The sequence below is a fragment of the Toxorhynchites rutilus genome, chromosome 1 (assembly GCF_029784135.1).
Source record: "Toxorhynchites rutilus septentrionalis strain SRP chromosome 1, ASM2978413v1, whole genome shotgun sequence".
Taxonomy (NCBI): domain Eukaryota; kingdom Metazoa; phylum Arthropoda; class Insecta; order Diptera; family Culicidae; genus Toxorhynchites; species Toxorhynchites rutilus.
In genome coordinates this window covers 191,452,711-191,470,943 of record NC_073744.1, presented here as the reverse complement: position 1 = coordinate 191,470,943, position 18,233 = coordinate 191,452,711, and the positions used below count along the sequence as shown (strand labels likewise).

The 18,233-nt window shown below is 38.8% G+C and overlaps 1 protein-coding gene across 2 annotated transcripts in view; it reads left to right on the top strand.

The window, feature by feature from the left end:
• LOC129762057 (transcription factor E3-like) overlaps positions 1-17,979 on the top strand; it is a 72,891-nt gene extending 54,912 nt beyond the window's left edge. The window contains exons 1-3 of one of the 2 annotated variants that reach the window (XM_055760038.1): positions 10,518-10,682; positions 16,540-16,696; positions 16,796-17,979. In XM_055760038.1, coding sequence (XP_055616013.1) covers positions 10,637-10,682; positions 16,540-16,696; positions 16,796-17,564 — 972 coding nt within the window. In that variant the 5' untranslated portion in view covers positions 10,518-10,636 and the 3' untranslated portion in view covers positions 17,565-17,979. Of the gene's footprint in view, positions 1-10,517; positions 10,683-16,539; positions 16,697-16,795 lie in introns of those variants that run through there. The other variant, XM_055760039.1, reaches the window with a different exon arrangement.
• Positions 17,980-18,233: the final 254 nt, after the last annotated feature.

Sequence of the window (18,233 nt, the reverse complement as noted above, 5' to 3'; positions counted from 1 at the left end):
CGTGAGTTTTTACTCTTTCCATTGATCAGCAACGGTAGCTTACACTCCCTTCCATGTTGGTTGTGATTTAAAGTTGGGTATTCCCAGTATTCCGGACAAATCCGCAAGCCATATCCCGAAGAATAGAACCTGTGAGAGGTAAATTACTCTCTCTGGCTTGGTAAGACAAAAATCAATTGACCGCTCCAAGCTTTTGGTTTAGATTCAATTTTCCATTCCGATTCCATTTTTGCTTTAGTTTGAATAGTGTTGATACCGTACTTTGTGCAATACTGAAATTATTTGCAGCTTCAAACCTCTTCCGTCCATACTTTTCGACCGACTCGATGAGGCTCAAATGTTGCGCAATGGTAAGCGTTTTGATTGTTCGCTTGAAAGATTTTTCGTAGTTTTCCATACTTGAAAAGAAATTGTTTGATGACACGAACACTCCGTCTTCACTTTCAAGTGCAATTTAAATCAGAGGTAATAACGCACAAAAACATGTACGCGAAAATCAATCGAGTTAGGGAGGTGAAAATCCATGGAAAAATGAATCAAAACACATCGAGTAAGGGAGGCATCGACTTAGGGAGGTTTCGGGTTATGGAGAGAAGAATGCTTGTTAAATCGAAGGTGCCATTAAATCCATCGAGTTAGGGAAAATATCGAGATACAGAACATCGAGTTAGGGAGAGTTGACTGTAGCATATTTCACGAATCTTAAGAAATTCCCGATTGGATTGGTGTACAAATCACCGAATCCGTTCGATGCAAAACCTGTTTTCTGATTTGACTACCTTACGTAATCCCTTGATGTTGTCCTACGTCAAAATGTTCTCGTTTGGTAGTTTCCGCATATTATCTCAATCCTCAACTTTTCGGAATTTATCTCAAGTACACATTTCGCTAACATGAGTTGATTTGGGCGCTAAAATTGTATGTTGTCGTATAATGTATATTCCATAACGTTTTACAATGTCCCTAGAAATGATTTCTATTTACCCAATTCCGCAACAGGGCAGAAGGCGAATGGAACTCACCCCGTAACAATAAGGATAAGGAATGTAATTGACACTTTGTCGGCAGGCAATGGCACCAACAGCAAAAATTTGTTCAAAGCGAAAATTGGTCCACCACCAATCCCTCCCCCGCCCATTCCGAAACCGATACAATCAGCAAAAATTCTCAACAGCTCCAGAAAACCTATCTGACCAGAGCGCAGAGGCAAAGTGTAAGATGAAAAGATATTTGTATTGCCCGAGGTTATTTCTCATCTGTGGGTCGCACTCTGTTGCGCCGTTGTAATAAGGTTCTATTGCCAGTGGCATTGCCAGTTGTCCCCATCCCTGCTCTGCGGACGCCAAGAACGCCAGAACGGAAAATGATATGCCAAAACTCTGCTGCTGCTGTTGCGCTTCGAATGCCAATCAACGCATACCGGGGTCGTAAAATGAAATGGCCCCAACAACAGCACGACCATAATACTAGGGGTTTCTTTCTCTGGGCATACCACTGTATTACTAAAGGGTTTGTTTTGGGGGGCCTTTTCTCGGCGGAAGGTTTCGCACCGATGAAAAGGGTCGTTCCGGTTCCGGCAATATTATTGGACATTTGGAGCTCCGCGGGGCTGATGAACTTGGTGAATTACTCGCGTGGAGTACGGAAAAGCTATTTTTGGCAGTTGGTTCGTTGGGTTTTACGATTATAGAATTGCGGACGAATTTTCCTCGATACGATTGCATAGTCAATCATCGTGTTTAGTTGTAAAATTCGTCATGAAAGAATGGGAAAAGATGGTTTCAATTTTTAAACAAAGCTTGAGTGCATGAGTTGGTTTCCAAATCCTGGGGTCGTCGAGCATACCACAAAGAAAGCATCTCATTTCCGAGAAGAGTTACATAGCCCGTAAACATAGAGGATAACGCACCAGAGGACATGGATTCCACCTTGCGGAATACGAACCCGTAGTTTACAGTTTGAGTTACGCAAAAAAGTTCCATCCTGCTGGAGAGGCACAGGCTGATTCCATCCAAAACGGGATACGTGCAACCATGTTTTCTCCGCTCGGAAGAACGTGTCTTTGAATTCTCTTCTGTTAATCCCCGCGTGTGCCACATATGTGTGCCCACAAACATAACCCCATCCCTGTCCGCCGGTGTGTGTGTGTGTGTGTGTGTGTGTGTTTGTGTGCGCCGTCCTGGAATGGGATTTGTTCTGGCAGAGACCCAAAAACAACGGTGCTCTGCGGCTTACCGGAGGCATCAACACAGCTCTGAAATATTAAACCGTTCGCTCCGCTATTTTCGATGGTGTCAGAAAATAAGAGCATCATCAAATATGGAACACAATGGTCGGCGCGTGGTTGTGTGTGTGTGTGTCGTTGATAGGAGACAATGGAGTGATCAGTTTTATGTGTTCGAAGTGGAGAAAGTTGGCTATGTCGAAAATCAATATAAAACATCCAAGGTGGGAGGTAAAATGAGCCATTCACTGCACAAATCGACCTACTCCATGTGAAAAGAGATATGTGATAAAATAACCTACATCGTGTTTATGAATTCCCTTTATTATAAAAAATCAAATAACTATGTAGTGTGTAGATGATGTTTAGATCTAGCATTAAGTAAAATTAAATATTAAATGATCTGGAATCACTGTTCATTTTATACCAGCGATCGTAGTAGGCGTATCACAGTAAATTGTTTGGAAAATCTGTATCATTTGACGGTAAAAATTTCACGCTGATCCGTTTTGTTTTGAAATATTATGCAGTACGAGAGCCGAGAGAAGAAATTTGATTTTGAACATCCACATCCAATTCGGCGTGGTCTGGTACTAAAATCATGAAATCGCTGAAAGTGGCTAAATCGACCGTGTTTCCGTGAACAACTGTTGTTCGGATAGTTCAGTGGGCGCGTCGTAGTGGAACGTACAATAGGAAACTGAGGTTGAAGGTATTGTGAATAATTAACTATTTTGTTTGTGATATCGGACTACGATATCACAAACAAAACACAATTCCCGTGCCTGCAAGCAACCAAACAGGACGCTGTAGCAAAATCTAGTGGTGCTCGAAAGTTATACAACAAGGTTTTGGCGAAGTACGAAGGATAGGGATACCATCCGTTCTGATTTAACAGGACATGTTCTAGACATGTTTAGGATTCTTTTGGGGTGTCCTGATTTATGTTTCATATTTTGGCATTTGTTCTGAATTTCATAAGAAATTCAATTTTGTTGACGAATCATAATTTTCAGTGTATTTTGTTTTTAGGTAAAAACCTTTTCTATGAGTGATTAAAACTTTGCAAGCGTGTATAGAGTTGCAGTTACATCTTCCGCCTGTTTTCATTTAAAGTTTTCGTTTCGACAGCCACGGTCTTTTTTTGTCTCGATATTCTATGTTGATTTTTTAATGTCTAATGGTAAGTGAAATTTAACCGAAAAGTTGAGTCGGAAGTACCTTTGTTTTAAAGAAGGACGTGATGATTGTAAGGCTAAGTGCTGCATATATGATTGAATTAAATCAAGGCGCTCAGAAGTTTTGAGCTGCAGTAGCAGCTCTCGCCCTTCATACATCATAACAGCTTCAAATCCATTAGTTGACTTCGGTATTGTTTCGCATGATGCTTCTTCTGAATAGTCTGACTTGAACCTCGGGCCCAAAAAGGTTAAATTTCGGTAAAAGTAATTAGAATAACTTTCCATTATAGCGTTTGAAGATGCTCTCACCCTTATCTGAACCATTTTTTGTATGCAGAAACATGCGAAATTGCTTCGGATATACAGGAAACGCCAGAGCTTGTATTTTTGACGTAGAACTACGTCTTTCATTAAGGGTGCCAAATCAGAAAACAGGTCACGTTTTTATGAAATAAAGTTAACGTTAATAACTATTTTTGCCGCGAACGGATTTTGGCGATTTACATACTAAACGAATCGGAAATTTCGTAAGATTTGTTTAATGTGCTATACCTTAGATTCCCCTGGTTTGTAGATGGTTAAAATTCATGAAAACTTTAAGCATTTCCATTTTCCCATACATTTGTTCTGTCCATTTGTGTGCTTTCCCGAACAGAGCCGTCAATAACGAGCAACTTATCGACGACCAATGGAGGGGAAATCGAAGGATTTAAAGTCTCCGTGAACAAAGGAAAAGGTAGAAGAATGAAGGGGAATACTTGCCTAGAGTATAAAAAGTGGATCTCGCTGAGGCAAACTTTTACTAGAGGCGAATGAACTGCAAAGTTTAAAGCCTCTTAAAAACAAAGAAGAAGAAGAAGGCAAACTTTCATTCGGCATCGGACTGTTGAGCAATTCAGTTCACTTTGCTTTCGATGCGCTTCGATCCAAGATTGGACCCCACCAGTGGTAATTCAACTTGGATATCGTTGTTTGGTTGTTCTGTTCGTTTTTCGCGTTATTGACAAACTCATCAGCGAATTCGCATCGATGGGTGTTACAGCAGAGAACAAGCTGTGTGGCATAATTCAGTCTTTTTCCAAGCAGTTAACATTGTTTGTTTTCCGTCATCATAAGGTCTTCGTTGGTGCCTTTGAGAATGCATCAATGCATTAAACTAACGTTATGGCGAATCAGGCGTTAAGGTTGTGCGCTAAAAAATTATTTGGGGAATACCAAGCATCTTGAATGTCTTACTGGAATGTTATAAGTTATTTGGGTTCGCGTGCCAGTCGCAAAACTAGGATCAACTAGGATTTCAATTGCGCTAATATTGATCATAATGAAGCATTGCTACTGTTTTCGAGGTTGTTATTAACAGAAAGAGTTTATTCCGCTTGTTTAGTCACCAAAAAAGTAAATGTCGTTCTGGAATTTTGCATGTGATTAGGTTTCGCTTGCCAGTAGCAAAATTTTCCCCACTAAGGGTGACAGCTGCGCTTCTCTCGAGTATGCGTAATGCAACTTTTTTCGAGGCCAGTTATATTAACAGAAGCGTTTCTTTTGAGAATTGCACAAAATGATGAGAAGTGTTTATATTCCTAGTAGTTTCAAGCCACCAATGTATGGCATGCTCTGAGGAACGCTTGTTTGGCGCTTGTTTTGCGTTGTACGAACGATGCCTAGAGGTGCGATTCCTTTGAGGCAACACTAAACAACATGTAGCATGATATTTGATACTTGCAAGTGTTGACATTGTTGTTGTTTCCATGCGGTGCCAAAGATATATTGCTGTAGTTATGAGATGTGGAATAATGGTTCTGGTGCAACATGTATATAATCGACTGTAGCCGAGTCTATGTCAATTGCGAAAAAGGTCACCGGAATAGCATATATAGGTAAATTTTCAATGCATTGACATGAAATAAATTGCGACATACGATCAGCTAGTGTATTGTTCTGCGAGGGCAAGAATGAATCATCAATCAGTTATCGTCAACTGATTCTACAATGAAGAAACCATTTCAGAGATTATTGTACTAAGCAGTTGTTTCTAAAATTTCACAGCATTATAGAATAATATCCGAAGGTATGAATAAGCGACTTATATAAAATAACAGCGTAGTTCTACGTCAATAATGCGGTCGTATCTTGGACACAACCTCCTATAATTTTTTATAATTCAAATACCTAAAGAAGTATAATGCACTACTCCCTAAAGCACCACTGTTGTGTCGTCTAATTAGTGAGTGTGTGTGCCCTCTCTCAGATTATCACCCCCGAAGAAAGTTTTTGAATCTTGAATGAAAATAATTGATTGATGTTTTTCGCTCATTTAAATTCGTAGTACTTACTCTTACTCGACCAGTATTAAAATGATTTCAATATATCCACAAAAATCTCATCATTGTAATAGAAAATCCTAATCAGAAAAAGATTCCTTGCAGAAAACTTGATACTCTATTAGAAGATATTTATTTAAAACGGAAAATTTAATCATTGTTCATTATTTTTATGTTAAAAAGTGTTTATTTGTCTCTGAAATGTAATCCTTTATTTGCTTAATGGACACATACAGTTTTTCCCAGTTTCCTATTCTATAATATAGAGCCGAATCGAAGCTTGCCGGATATCCGGAATCCGCCCAAACCACTATCCGTTTCATCACTAGTCATAACCGTAGCAGTGACAGGTGTCCTGATTTTGAGTTTCGACAGAATGATATCCTTAACGAAGGATGCATTTTGATGAATGACGAAACGTATGGGAAGATGGGTTTTGGACAGCTCCCAGGCCAAAAATTCTACAGAGCCACTGGCAGTGGAGCTGTCCCCAGAAAATTTATGATCGTTTTCGCTAATAAAATTGCCAGAAAGTTCTTGATTTGGCAAGGGGTTTGCAGCAGTGGACAGAACACAAAGGTTCTCGTCATAAACAAATCAATCGACACGGAAATATATAGGGAAGAGTGCCTGCAGAAGCGTCTCTTTCTTGAGCTTGAGCTTGGGTAGACTGTACACTGCTCTATGGTATGTGCTGGTTGCTCTCCGTGATTGACCTGAACCAGCGAAATTGTACAAAGAACACACTGAATAGCGCTTGGGAGTACCGATCCATCCTCATTGTGCATGTTTCGGTGATTCGTGCTTTAAATGCAGTGATGGGTGCATATCCAACTGACAACGCTTTGGTATACTCTCCACGAGGTTCCGGAGGCCTTGCACCCCAGCCCACGTGATACAGCCCCACACTATGATTCATCCCACCAACGTGCACAGTCGGCTTTAAATGCCAGTCCTGGAGGCCCTCGTCGCTCTTCCGCCACACTCGAAGTCGCATTTTCTTGTTAAACAGCTCGAACTTAATTTGTCCGACCAAATAAAGCGCTCCAGCGGCTTGTTGACATGGTTCTTCGCAAACTAAAGTCGTTTTATTTTGTTGGTGTTGTTGATCATCGGTCGCTTTTTGGCGAAGTAGCTCTTTTTGGAAAGGTCCAGATCGAACCTTTTTTTTAATCGCCTGAATGGTCATTCGTGGGGTTTTCTTCACTTTCCGAATAATTATCGTGTTCTTTCTTGCATCAGTCGTACGTTTCGGCCCTCTTCCCGAACGATCGACCACCAGATCGAGAATCTGATGCTTCCGAATGGCCAGCTGGACCGCACCACAGCTTACCCCATAGTTCCCAGCAATGTTTCGTTGAGACTCCTTACACTGGAAGGTACGCACAATCAAATTCGGGACCTGTGTTGAGATTTGCTTTCCGTTACTTCCTCAGCGTCAAAAACACGTCACCACGCATGTTGACTGAACGGCTACGAAAATTATGTTTGTTGGTTCAGATGTAAACAACCAGCTGTCAAAACCGAGGGGTTCATCAATGAACAAAACACAGTAAAACAAATTTACGCAAGTGGATTTTTTTATCTCATACCCTAAAAGAACCCATTTAGGAACAAAACTTTTTTTTTTATTTTTCTAAAAAATTAATCAAACATACTAAAATAGCATGATTACCTACTTATACGTCTGGAATGGAATACCGAAAAGTTTGAAAAAAAAAATTTACATTGGAACAATTTTATTTCAAAAGGATTTTTTAGTGCCCATAACTGTAGTCAATTACGACGCCGAGCACGTCCTTGTAGCCACCAGGGGAAAGGAAGGAATGTTAGTATGATATTCGTAGCCAGAAGGGTCGCCTCTATAGCGTTTCAGTTTTTTTTTTCGATCGTGGCCACCGAAGTTATTTTTGGCAAACTATGAAGGTTTCCGAGTAACTCTTTTATTATTTTTAATTTGAGAAGATCATGGAAATTCCTGGTTTAGGTGTTTATTCATTTTTTTTTTTGTATAATAACCATGGATAACAGCTGTTAGAACCATACGTCTTAGCGCATATTGAAAAAGAGTTCCAAAGTGACTCGGGATGCTGCGGACATGAAGAGAACGTGAACTGATGGCCGCTGAGGTTGACCAATAAAGAGTCCTAACTCTAATGGAGGGCATCTGAAGAGCAATTCCGAATGAAATCGTCCTAAAAATGCAGATTTTAAAAACATGCATTCTCGATTCGAATGAAAGTTTGCATTCCGTTTGGGTTGGAGGAAATATGAGTTTTCCACGGCAATTGGGATTTTTTGGACTCTAGTCTAACTTTTGAAAAGGGCGTATCGATTTTAGTAAGAGAAATCTTTGATAATGTATATCTCAAAAAATATGAGTCGTACCGAAATAGTGTCTTAGAAAGAGTTATGGAATATTAATGTTAAAATGTGAAAAAATATGCACTGAGGAAAAAAATAGTACTCTTTTTTTATTTACAAAAAAACATTAATTTGCAATATCTAAAACATGTTTAATTTTTCATATAAAATAGCAGTTATGTAGAAAATTATTAAAATAGTCCAAGATGGTAAAACTATTTTTGACGAACTTAGTGGAACATCGAATTTTGATGAATTTTCGAAACTTCGAATTTTTGTATGTTGAAAATTATTTTTAGCCACAAATTATGAATCCTGATGTGATTTAAAATAAAAAAGCTCTTCATCAATATCCTTCTAAACGTAGCCATTCTCGAGATATTTAAAAAAATATTTCTAATTTATTTATTTCCTTTTTTTTAAATTTTTTTATTTATATATGTAGTTTATATTTTTGTAGTTTATATATGTAGTTTATATTTTTTTTTTCATGTAAAATAAAAGTCATGTAAAAAAATTTAAAAAATAGTTCAAGATGGTAAAACTATTTTTGCCGAACTTTGTGAAACATCGAATTTTTATGAATTTTCGAAACTTCGAGTTTTTGTATGTTAACAATCATTATTAGCCACAGATTATGACTTCTGATGTGATTTAAAACAAAAAAGCTCTTGATCAATCTCCTTTTAAATGCAGCCATTCTCAAGATACCAAAAAAATATATTTCTAATGTATTGTCTTTTTTATATGAATAGGCTCTTTTAATATGTTTGTCGTGTAGTACCGTCATTTTTTCGCCATCCCGACGTTTCAGAGCCTAGGTGTCTTCGGAGGAGTTGCTCGAAATACTCCCTCCCTCATCTTATCAAGAAAATTTACTATCCTCAATGGAGATAATTCTTTGTATACATCCTTATCGTGTTCAGCATCCAGTTCAATAAAGTTCATCTTCGGAATAAGACGTGTATAGCGGTGTCAACTTTCTTTCAGTGTAACTTTGAAGTTGGCGTCCATCCAAAACTATCCACATTGATGTAAAATCATCTAGTTTTATTATAATCATCCATCGAGGACACGTGCCAGTTTTCCGTCCGTTTCAAGGATAGTTTTCGCAGTTAAGATTCGGAACAATACCTTAATTCTAATTAGGGTAGTATTACGAGTTACAGAATATCGTATTTATGTTTTCGACAAAGTTATAAAGCTACTCATATATGTTACAATTTACATGTAATTTTACAGCTTTTCAAGTGGACCAATTTTCCGATCTTCTGGATTTTCAAATGGACTTCCCAATGTGAGGTGCGTGAAAGACACGACGTCCTATCCCTCGCAGTTGACAGTACAACAGTGATGTTGATATTATATACTGGCAACACTAGTTAGCCATGCATTGGGCATCATTTCTTCTCACAACAGACAACTGTCGAGCCGGTTAGTCATACTCAATATTTATTCCCTGTGTCGGGTGATTTCACTGTAGGTTTATACCGACTACATTGAGGAACCTGTACAGTAAATATATGAATGCTTCACATTGGCGATCCTGCCGGATATTTAAATATGCAGTGAAATCACCCGACATAGATAAAAGAATTTCTAAAAATATGGCGTTTGTGAAAATAAATGGCGCGTCGGGACAACCGCCAGAGGTACTGCGTGTTGGAATTACCGCTTGAAAAATAGGCGTGTTGGGACAACCGCTTGGAAAAATGGCGCGTCGGGACAACCGCCTGAAAACTGCGTGTTGGGAAACCGCTTGGAAGTGGCGTGTCGGGACAACCGCCTGAAAACCGCGTGTTGAGAAACCGCTTGGAAGAGACGTGTCGGGACAACCGTCTAAGAAAGCTGCGTGTTGGGGCAACCGCTTCACCAAAAGAATGGTGGCGGAACAGCCACCCAATGTCGGCGAGTTGGAATGGCTGCAGAAGTGATAATGCGAATTGGGTTGATAGCATATTAGCCTCCAACTCAATCAGCAGGGTTTTCTCCAGAGAAAGTAATGCGGGAAGGAAAATCCAAAGGTTTTCGCCCCAGGTTTCGCAGTCCATTCCCGCAAATAGACATCCAATTTGGATGTAAACATATTACGTCAGCATTATCGAACTGTATTTATGGATATCACCCAGAGAATTTGCCGCCATTTTTCGTTCCTTTAAAAAATCATGCTAGTTACAAAACACCTTTCTGAATTATAAACCGTTCTACAAGTGTTACGCAAATGGTAAGAATAGATAGAGTATGCAGATCAGTATAGACCGTTGGGATTGTAATCAGACAAAATGCACGCAGCTGTACATTTTTTTTAATCCGTTCACACTATTTCAAGTATTCTATAGCGTTGATTGAAGAAATTAAAATAAATGAAAAAAAAAAAAAAATTAAAATAAATGAAATGACAAATCATGACACAAAAAAGTAAAATAACATAAAAAGAATAAGGGAGAAGGAAGATGTGAGGTGCGTGAAAGACACGACGTCCTATCCCTCGCAGTTGACAGTACAACAGTGATGTTGATATTATATACTGGCAACACTAGTTAGCCATGCATTGGGCATCATTTCCTCTCACAACAGACAACTGTCGAGCCGGTTAGTCATACTCAATATTTATTCCCTGTGTCGGGTGATTTCACTGTAGGTTTATACCGACTACATTGAGGAACCTGTACAGTAAATATATGAATGCTTCACACCCAAGACCTTCAAATATATTTAAATGGCATCTTTGGTCACATTCAATTGCTCCGCTAGTTGTTGCTGTCACTCAAAGACATGTTCATCGTAAGCTTCGTGAAGCAAATTTCCTCAAATGGTAGCAGGCCAGGCACAAAATTCGAGTTGTTCAAAGCTTGTTCAACTTTTGCTTCAGAATAAAATTAGTTCTGATTTGAGTTGAAGTCCTTTGCTGGCTGTCAAAACAAGGCAATGTTGCCAATAATACATTATGATGTATTATTTTGTTGGCAGAAATCCATCATTTTTGCGTGATATTCAAAACATTATTCAAGATGCTTCAAATTGTCCGATTTAGGTCAAATATGAGGAATTTCATGCCAACTCGACTGGCCGTTGGCAGCACCATATCAGATAGTAAAGATAGATAAAGACATGGGTCATTTAAGCAACTTTGCATACTTGAAATATTCTAAAAAAAAATAAGACAACTTTTTGGAAAAAGCCAATTTTTTTTCTAAAATTTTCACAAAAATTTATAACTTAAAAACTATGATACCTACAAAATTCATGTCAAAGGATGAAATGTAGGAAATTGTTTAAATTTTTACGAAAAAATACAACTATTTTTTGGAAAAAAAAACTCGCTGAAAAAAAAGTTATTTTAAAAATTACAATTTCCAACAAGTCGTTCATACATCGGAAGATGGGCACTTTTACAGGGAAAAAGTTTTTCTGACAACAACTTTTTTATGTTCTCTTTGAAAAAAAATGCAACTAATCCTAGTTTTGTTTAAAGTCAAGATAGCGATATGGTGTATTCGACAAAGTTTTAGATCTCATTTAAATGTGAACTTTTGTGGAAACGTTAACTTTCTATCTGCTATAGTTTTTGGAATATAAGTCATTTTTGTATGAAGTTCCTGAAAAAAATAATGTTTTCTCGTAACATTTTTGTGTGTAATGTTTCCAAATAGAGAAAAGTCAGCAGAGCATGTAAATTTCGTTAATTTATACATAAAAATGTTACGAATTGAACATTAATAGCATTTTTTCGAAGAAAAACATGAAAAAGTTGTTGTTCGAATAACTTTTTCCGTGTGAATGTGGCCATCGTCCAATGTATGGAAAATTTGTTGGAAATTCTAAGGGCTATTTATATCTATTTTTTTCAGAATCTTAAAAGCATATGTTTTCGAGAAAAATGAATTATAATTTTAAAAAAAATTTTTTTTCAATGAAATTTTTTTTCAAAACAATATTTGATAATTTTCAATGAAAACCTAAGTAATTTCCTACTTAGGTTTTTCGAAAAAAAGTTTAAAAAAAACTTAAAATTTTGAAAAAACTTACAAAAAAAATCAGACCTACAACATTTTAGTCAAAGAATGGAATGTAGGAAATTATTTCGTTTCATTAAAAATTATCAAAAAAATTTTTGGAAAAAAAATTCATTGAAAAAAAATATTTTGAAGATTTAAATTCATTTTCCTCGAAAACATATGCTTTCAAAATTCTGAAAGAAATAGATATACATAACCCTTAAAATCCCCAACAAGTTTTCCATACATCGGACGATGGGCACATTTTCATGGAAAAAGTTTTTCGAACAACAACTTTTCCATGTTTTTCTTCGAAAAAATGCTATTAATGTTCAATTCGTAACATTTTTTTTTGTATAAATTATCGCATTTTAGATGCTTTGCTAACTTTTCTCTATTTAAAAACATGTCAAATGTGAGAATTTACACACAAAAATGTAAAACTTTTTTTTTTCAGGAGTTTTCATACTAAAATGACTTATATTCCAAGAACTATAAAAGATAGAAAGTTGATGTCTTCGACAAAAGTTTATATTTCAATAAGATCTAAAACTTTGTCGAATACATTATATCGCTATCTTGACTTTAAACAAAATAAGGATAAGTTGTATTTTTTTCAAAGAAAACATGAAAAAGTTGTTGTTCGCAAAACCTTTTTCCTGTAAAAGTGCTCATCTTCCGATGTATGAACGACTTGTTGGAAATTGTAAGGGCTATTGATATATATATATTTTTGGGGATTTTGAAAAATTAAGTTTTTCAGAAAAATGAATTTTAATTTTTAAAATCACTTTTTTTTTTGTCAGCGAAACTTTCTTCCAATTTTTTTTTGTTTTTTTTGTAATTTAAACAATTTCATACATTTCATCCTTTGACATGAATTTTTTAGGTATCATAGTTTTTATGTTATAAATTTTTATAAAAAACTAGCTGACCCGGCAAACTTCGTCCCGCCCACAATTTATTTTCCGTTATCACATTCACGTCTTCTTACTAAACGGTGTTCATGGGTCCAATCGCAGAATTATTCATTGATTGATCTTCTAATCTACCCTTTAAAATTACCTTTTACTATAAAATTCCTAGTGCTTCTACCAAAACTCGACATTATAATATCAGAATATTTTCAGACACAATTCTCGTTCAAGATTTTTCAACCACTGGTGAATAACATGTTTCTCCGATACGTTACATGCCAAATTTGGTTTTATTTGCTTGATTAGTTCTCGAGTAATGCAGAAATTTGTGTTTAATTTGTATGGCAGCACCCTCTTAGAGGAGGGGAGGGGTGGAGTATCTAACCACCATAGAATCATTTACTGCACCCTTAAACATCCATATGCCTAATTTGGTTTCATTTTCTTGATTAATTCTCGAGTAATGCAGAAATTTGTGTTTAATTTGTATGGCAGCCCCCCCTCAGAGAGGGGTGGTGAAGTATCTAACCAACATAGAATTATTTATTGCACCCTTAAACCTCTATATGCCTAATTTGGTTTCATTTGCTTGATAAATTCTCAAGTCATGCGAAAATTTGTGTTTCATTCGTATGGCAGCCCCCCCCCTAAGAGAGAGGGGAGGGGTATCTAACCACCATAGAATCATTTACTGCACCCTTAAACCTTCAATCGGCAAATTTCGTTTCATTTGCTTGATAAATTCTCAAGTTATGCGAAAATTTGTGTTTCATTCGTATGGCAGCCCCCCCTTAGAGAGGGGGGAGCTGCCATACGAAAACCTTCTCCGGCCCCAAAAACCCCAACATACCAATTTTCATGTCGATCGGTTCAGTAGTTTCGGAGTCTATAAAAATCAGACAGACAGACATCACTCCATTTTTATATATATAGATTAAGAAAAAAAATTGGCTTTTTCCAAAAAGTAATCTAATCGTTTTTCGAATATTTCAAGTATGCAAAGTTGCTTAAATGACCCACAACGTTTCACTACTATCTGAGATGGTGCTGCCAACTCCTAAGACGAGTTGGCATGAAATTCGTCATATGCACCGTTTTGTTTCACAATTTGTTGCCATTTTAAAGGTAGCCTCACAATGGCTCTCTCATAGAAGTCTTGGTCCTTATTGACGATTGACGATTTCTGGCGAGTCACCACAATCGTTTGTGGCCTTGCGTTGTGTTGATAGAACGCTACACCTCTTTTTTTTGTCAATTCTGGCCGTTGCTGGTCAATCGCTAGCCCCAAACGGTCCAGTTGTTGATAGTAGAAATCTGAATTTAGTGTTTGGCCATACGGAAGCAACTCGTAATAAATGATTCCCTTCAAGTCCCACTAAATACCCTGGCCGTTAGTCCTGGTTTGGCCACTGTTTCAGCTGCTTCACCATGCTTTGACCACGATCGTTTTCGCACAATAATATCGAATGTGACTCTTTTCTCATCCCAGTTACAACTCGTTTAAGAAATGGGTCGATTTCATTCCGAAATATGATTCGGAACGGTACTTATTTTTTTAATGTTCAAATATTGACATTCATGCTTTATCATTTCGTTCTCGGTATTCTCTTGACGCATTAAACTTCAAGATTTGCCATTGTTATTTATAGAACAGCTGGTCAAATGAACTGTCTAATCAACTTTTGTGGCACCATGTCCGAGTGAAGCCACTCGAGGGGAAAATGAATCGGCCAACTGAGCGCATCAGCTATTCTCGACCCAAAAATTTGGCAACCCCCCTCGCGATTGGCACATCTTGTTGTTGTATCTCTCAAGTTCCAGCACGTGACTCCCATTCTAATGGCACACTCTGGACCCTCTTCGTTATATGGAGCACACCGAGATGAACTTTGTTATTAAGTTGCACTCGATTCGAAGCCGGGGTTCCACTGAGTCTTTCCATCGAAGGAACAGGAGGTGACAACCCAACCCTTCGGCCACAGTTGACGGACCGAAAAGTGTCGTCTCCTATCCACTGGTCAACAGACCGGGGCGGAACAGCAACCATGTTACCCCAGTAGAATCCCAGTTTGAAGCCGAAAATTGGAAATCGCCCCACAGAGGAGCGATACTCTAACGCTATCGAAACCGTAACGGTCTTCTTCGCATAATCTATTATGCTGCAAGCGAACGAATTTCGATTTATGGCCCTCGCTGTTTGTACTGTGCTTCTGATCACATCTGTCAAACTTAAACACAGGCTGAGAGCGCGCGTGGGTGTGAAATGTGGCTGAGGGCACCGTGTGAATGTTGCGCCACCCAAAAATCCAATAACGATGGTTTGGGTGCTCCTTCTATCATGCGAATCCATTGTAGAAAATCGTATGGATTCGCACTGAATGGTAATGATCTGAACAAAGTCAGGACCTGGGAAGGGGGAGAAAACATACGCAAATTTGCCGGAAGCTGCGAGAGCAAGGTGAAAGTAAAGCGGCCGTAAACACTTACTTTTGTGCTGCGTCGGTGGCAAAGCTGGAAAGAATCGATTTTTGCCTCTTGGAATTCAAAAGGTTACTCGAAATTGTTCGCAGAAATGATTTGCTTTGCTGCTTTGTTTCCACTGATGATTTTTCGCCAGAATCTACTAAATTATATTTTTCACTAGCTAACCCGGCAAACTTCGTCCCGCCCATTTACTTGATTAATTCTCGAGTAATGCAGAAATTTGTGTTTTATTTGTATGGCAGCCACCCCTAAGAGAGGGGTGAGGAGTATCTTATCACCATAGAAACATTTATTGCATCCTAAAACCTCCACATGCCAAATTTGGTTTCATTTGCTTGATTAATTCTCGAGTAATGCAGAAATTTGTGTTTCATTTGTATGGCAGCCCCCCCTTTGAGTGGGGGAAGGACTGTCTAACCATCATTCCAGTTTTGTCTAACATTCATCAAAGTTTCCATATGCCTAATTTGGTTTAATTTGCTTGATTAATTCTCGGGTAATGCAAAAAATTGTGTTTCATTTGTATTGCAGCCCCCTCTAAGAGAGGGGGAAGGAGTATCTTATCACCATAGAAACATTTATTGCATCCTAAAACCTCCACATGCCAAATTTGGTTTCATTTGCTTGATTAATTCTCGAGTAATGCAGAAATTTGTGTTTCATTTGTATGGCAGCCCCCCCTTTGAGTGGGGGAAGGACTGTCTAACCATCATAGAAACATTTATTGCACCCTAAAACTTTCACATGCCAACTTTGGTTTCATTTGATTGATTAATTTCCGAGTAATGCAGAAATTTGTGTTTCATTTGTATGGCAGCCCCCCCTTAGAGAGGGGGGAGGGGTCTCAAAATATCACGAAAACCTTCCCCGGCCCAAAAAACCCCTACATACCAATTGTCATGTCGATCGGTTCAGTAGTTTCCGAGTCTATAAGAATCAGACAGACAGACAGACATCACTTCATTTTTATATATATAAGATAGATAGATATATAGATAGATAGATAGATAGATTTGAAGAAACGAATCTAAAATTTCCTTCCTCACGCAGCATCTCTCTCTCCTTTGTTCGCCATGAACAATTGCCGTATCCTTGTCGACGTCGACTGTAGTCGCTTCGAAGATGATGCCTTCTCCCTGCTGGACCAATCCCGCCAGATCAATGTGGTCGAGGACCTCAAGTCCTCTACGGTGTCCGCTTTCGATCAGTAAGTTATACGCAAGACTCAAATTCGTTTGCTTTGAATGGTGTTTGGTGCTTGGGTTAGAATGTAAGCAACGCTAAATCTCGCTTCTCGCCTTCGCAGAACAAGTTTCCCCCATCTGAACATATCGTCCCGAACCCAGCTCAAGCAGCAATTGCTGCGCGAGCAGCTGAGAAGCTGTGGCAGTGTGGAACGAAGTCCATCGGTTTCGCCATCGGTCTTCTCGGTGAATCTACCCCTGGAAAACATGGACATCGATCTGCCGAAGAAGGTCCTCCAGGTGGAGACCAAGCTGGAGAATCCCACCCGGTACCACGTGATCCAGAAGCAGAAGACCCAGGTGCGAGAGTACGTTACGGCCGCGCTGAAGCTGACCAAGCAACCAATGCTGCGCGAAGGTGGCCACTCGCGGATGCTAATACTGGGCAAACTGTACGATTCGTTCATCAACGCGAAACCAGCCACCAGCGGTGGCAACAGCCAACCGCTTTCCCCGATGGCAGGAACGGCTAGCACCAGCCTCGAGCAGCAGCAGGAGTGGAGACTCGAGATGAAGCTCTCGGCCCGCTTCGGCAACAAGATCTACAAAACGTTCATCGATGAGTTCGACTACATCCGGGATCTGCTGTGTCTCATTCGCTTCGAAATACCGAAGTGGGTGTTCGTGGTGACCGAGTTTGAGGGTGAGATCTCTTCGTTTCAGAACTCGAAGGCCGCAGTGGTGGAGGAAATGCTCATGAAGCAGTCGCTCAGCTGCGAGAAGAACTCCAAGCACGAGAAGTTTATCGAGCCGGAGGTGCGCGATCGGATCAAGAAGGATAACCACAATTGTAGTATGTATTCGGGGGGGTTCAGACGGGGTATTGGTTGACCCGAGGGAGCTCGACCCTTGGAGCTGAGTTGTGGTATAACGTGTTAGGGTGGATATAGAGAGGCTACTTCCCAGAATACGCACATCAAAATATGTTTTTCTCATGAAATACTCTTATCTCTACGCTGCAAAGCAGATTTTGTTTGTTTCCCGAGATGGTTTTTTTTTCTCTTCAATTTATGTTCTAGCAGGTAGGGATTGTGGCCGATTTTCGAAGATTCGAGGGTGGTCTAAAGATGTGGATTTCGTAGTTTGGTGATGATGTCATCGGAGGACTAACGTCTGGTGCGTTTTTCAAGCGAACATATTATGGACCCCTGTCAATGGATAATGTGTACTCAAATTGGTTCTGTAGTTGTGTAGCCAATGTCTTCTTTCTAGTGAAAATAACTGCAAATTTTCGTTCCTCAATAGATCTACTGTAAAAATGTAAATCAAATGTATTTATTTTTCTAACAGAAAGAAACTCCCAAGGTTGTAGTTGCGTAATATTGCACACCTTTTTCGATGACATCATCATTTACTCCAATAATACGAAGGCTCTTTTTTCATAAAATAATATGTGTACAGACGGATATGGCGAATGTCGTACTTTGGAATTATGTTGATATATTTGAAGTACAGTTCAGTTGATTGAAGCGTAAACTATCAATACTTTTATCGCATTGA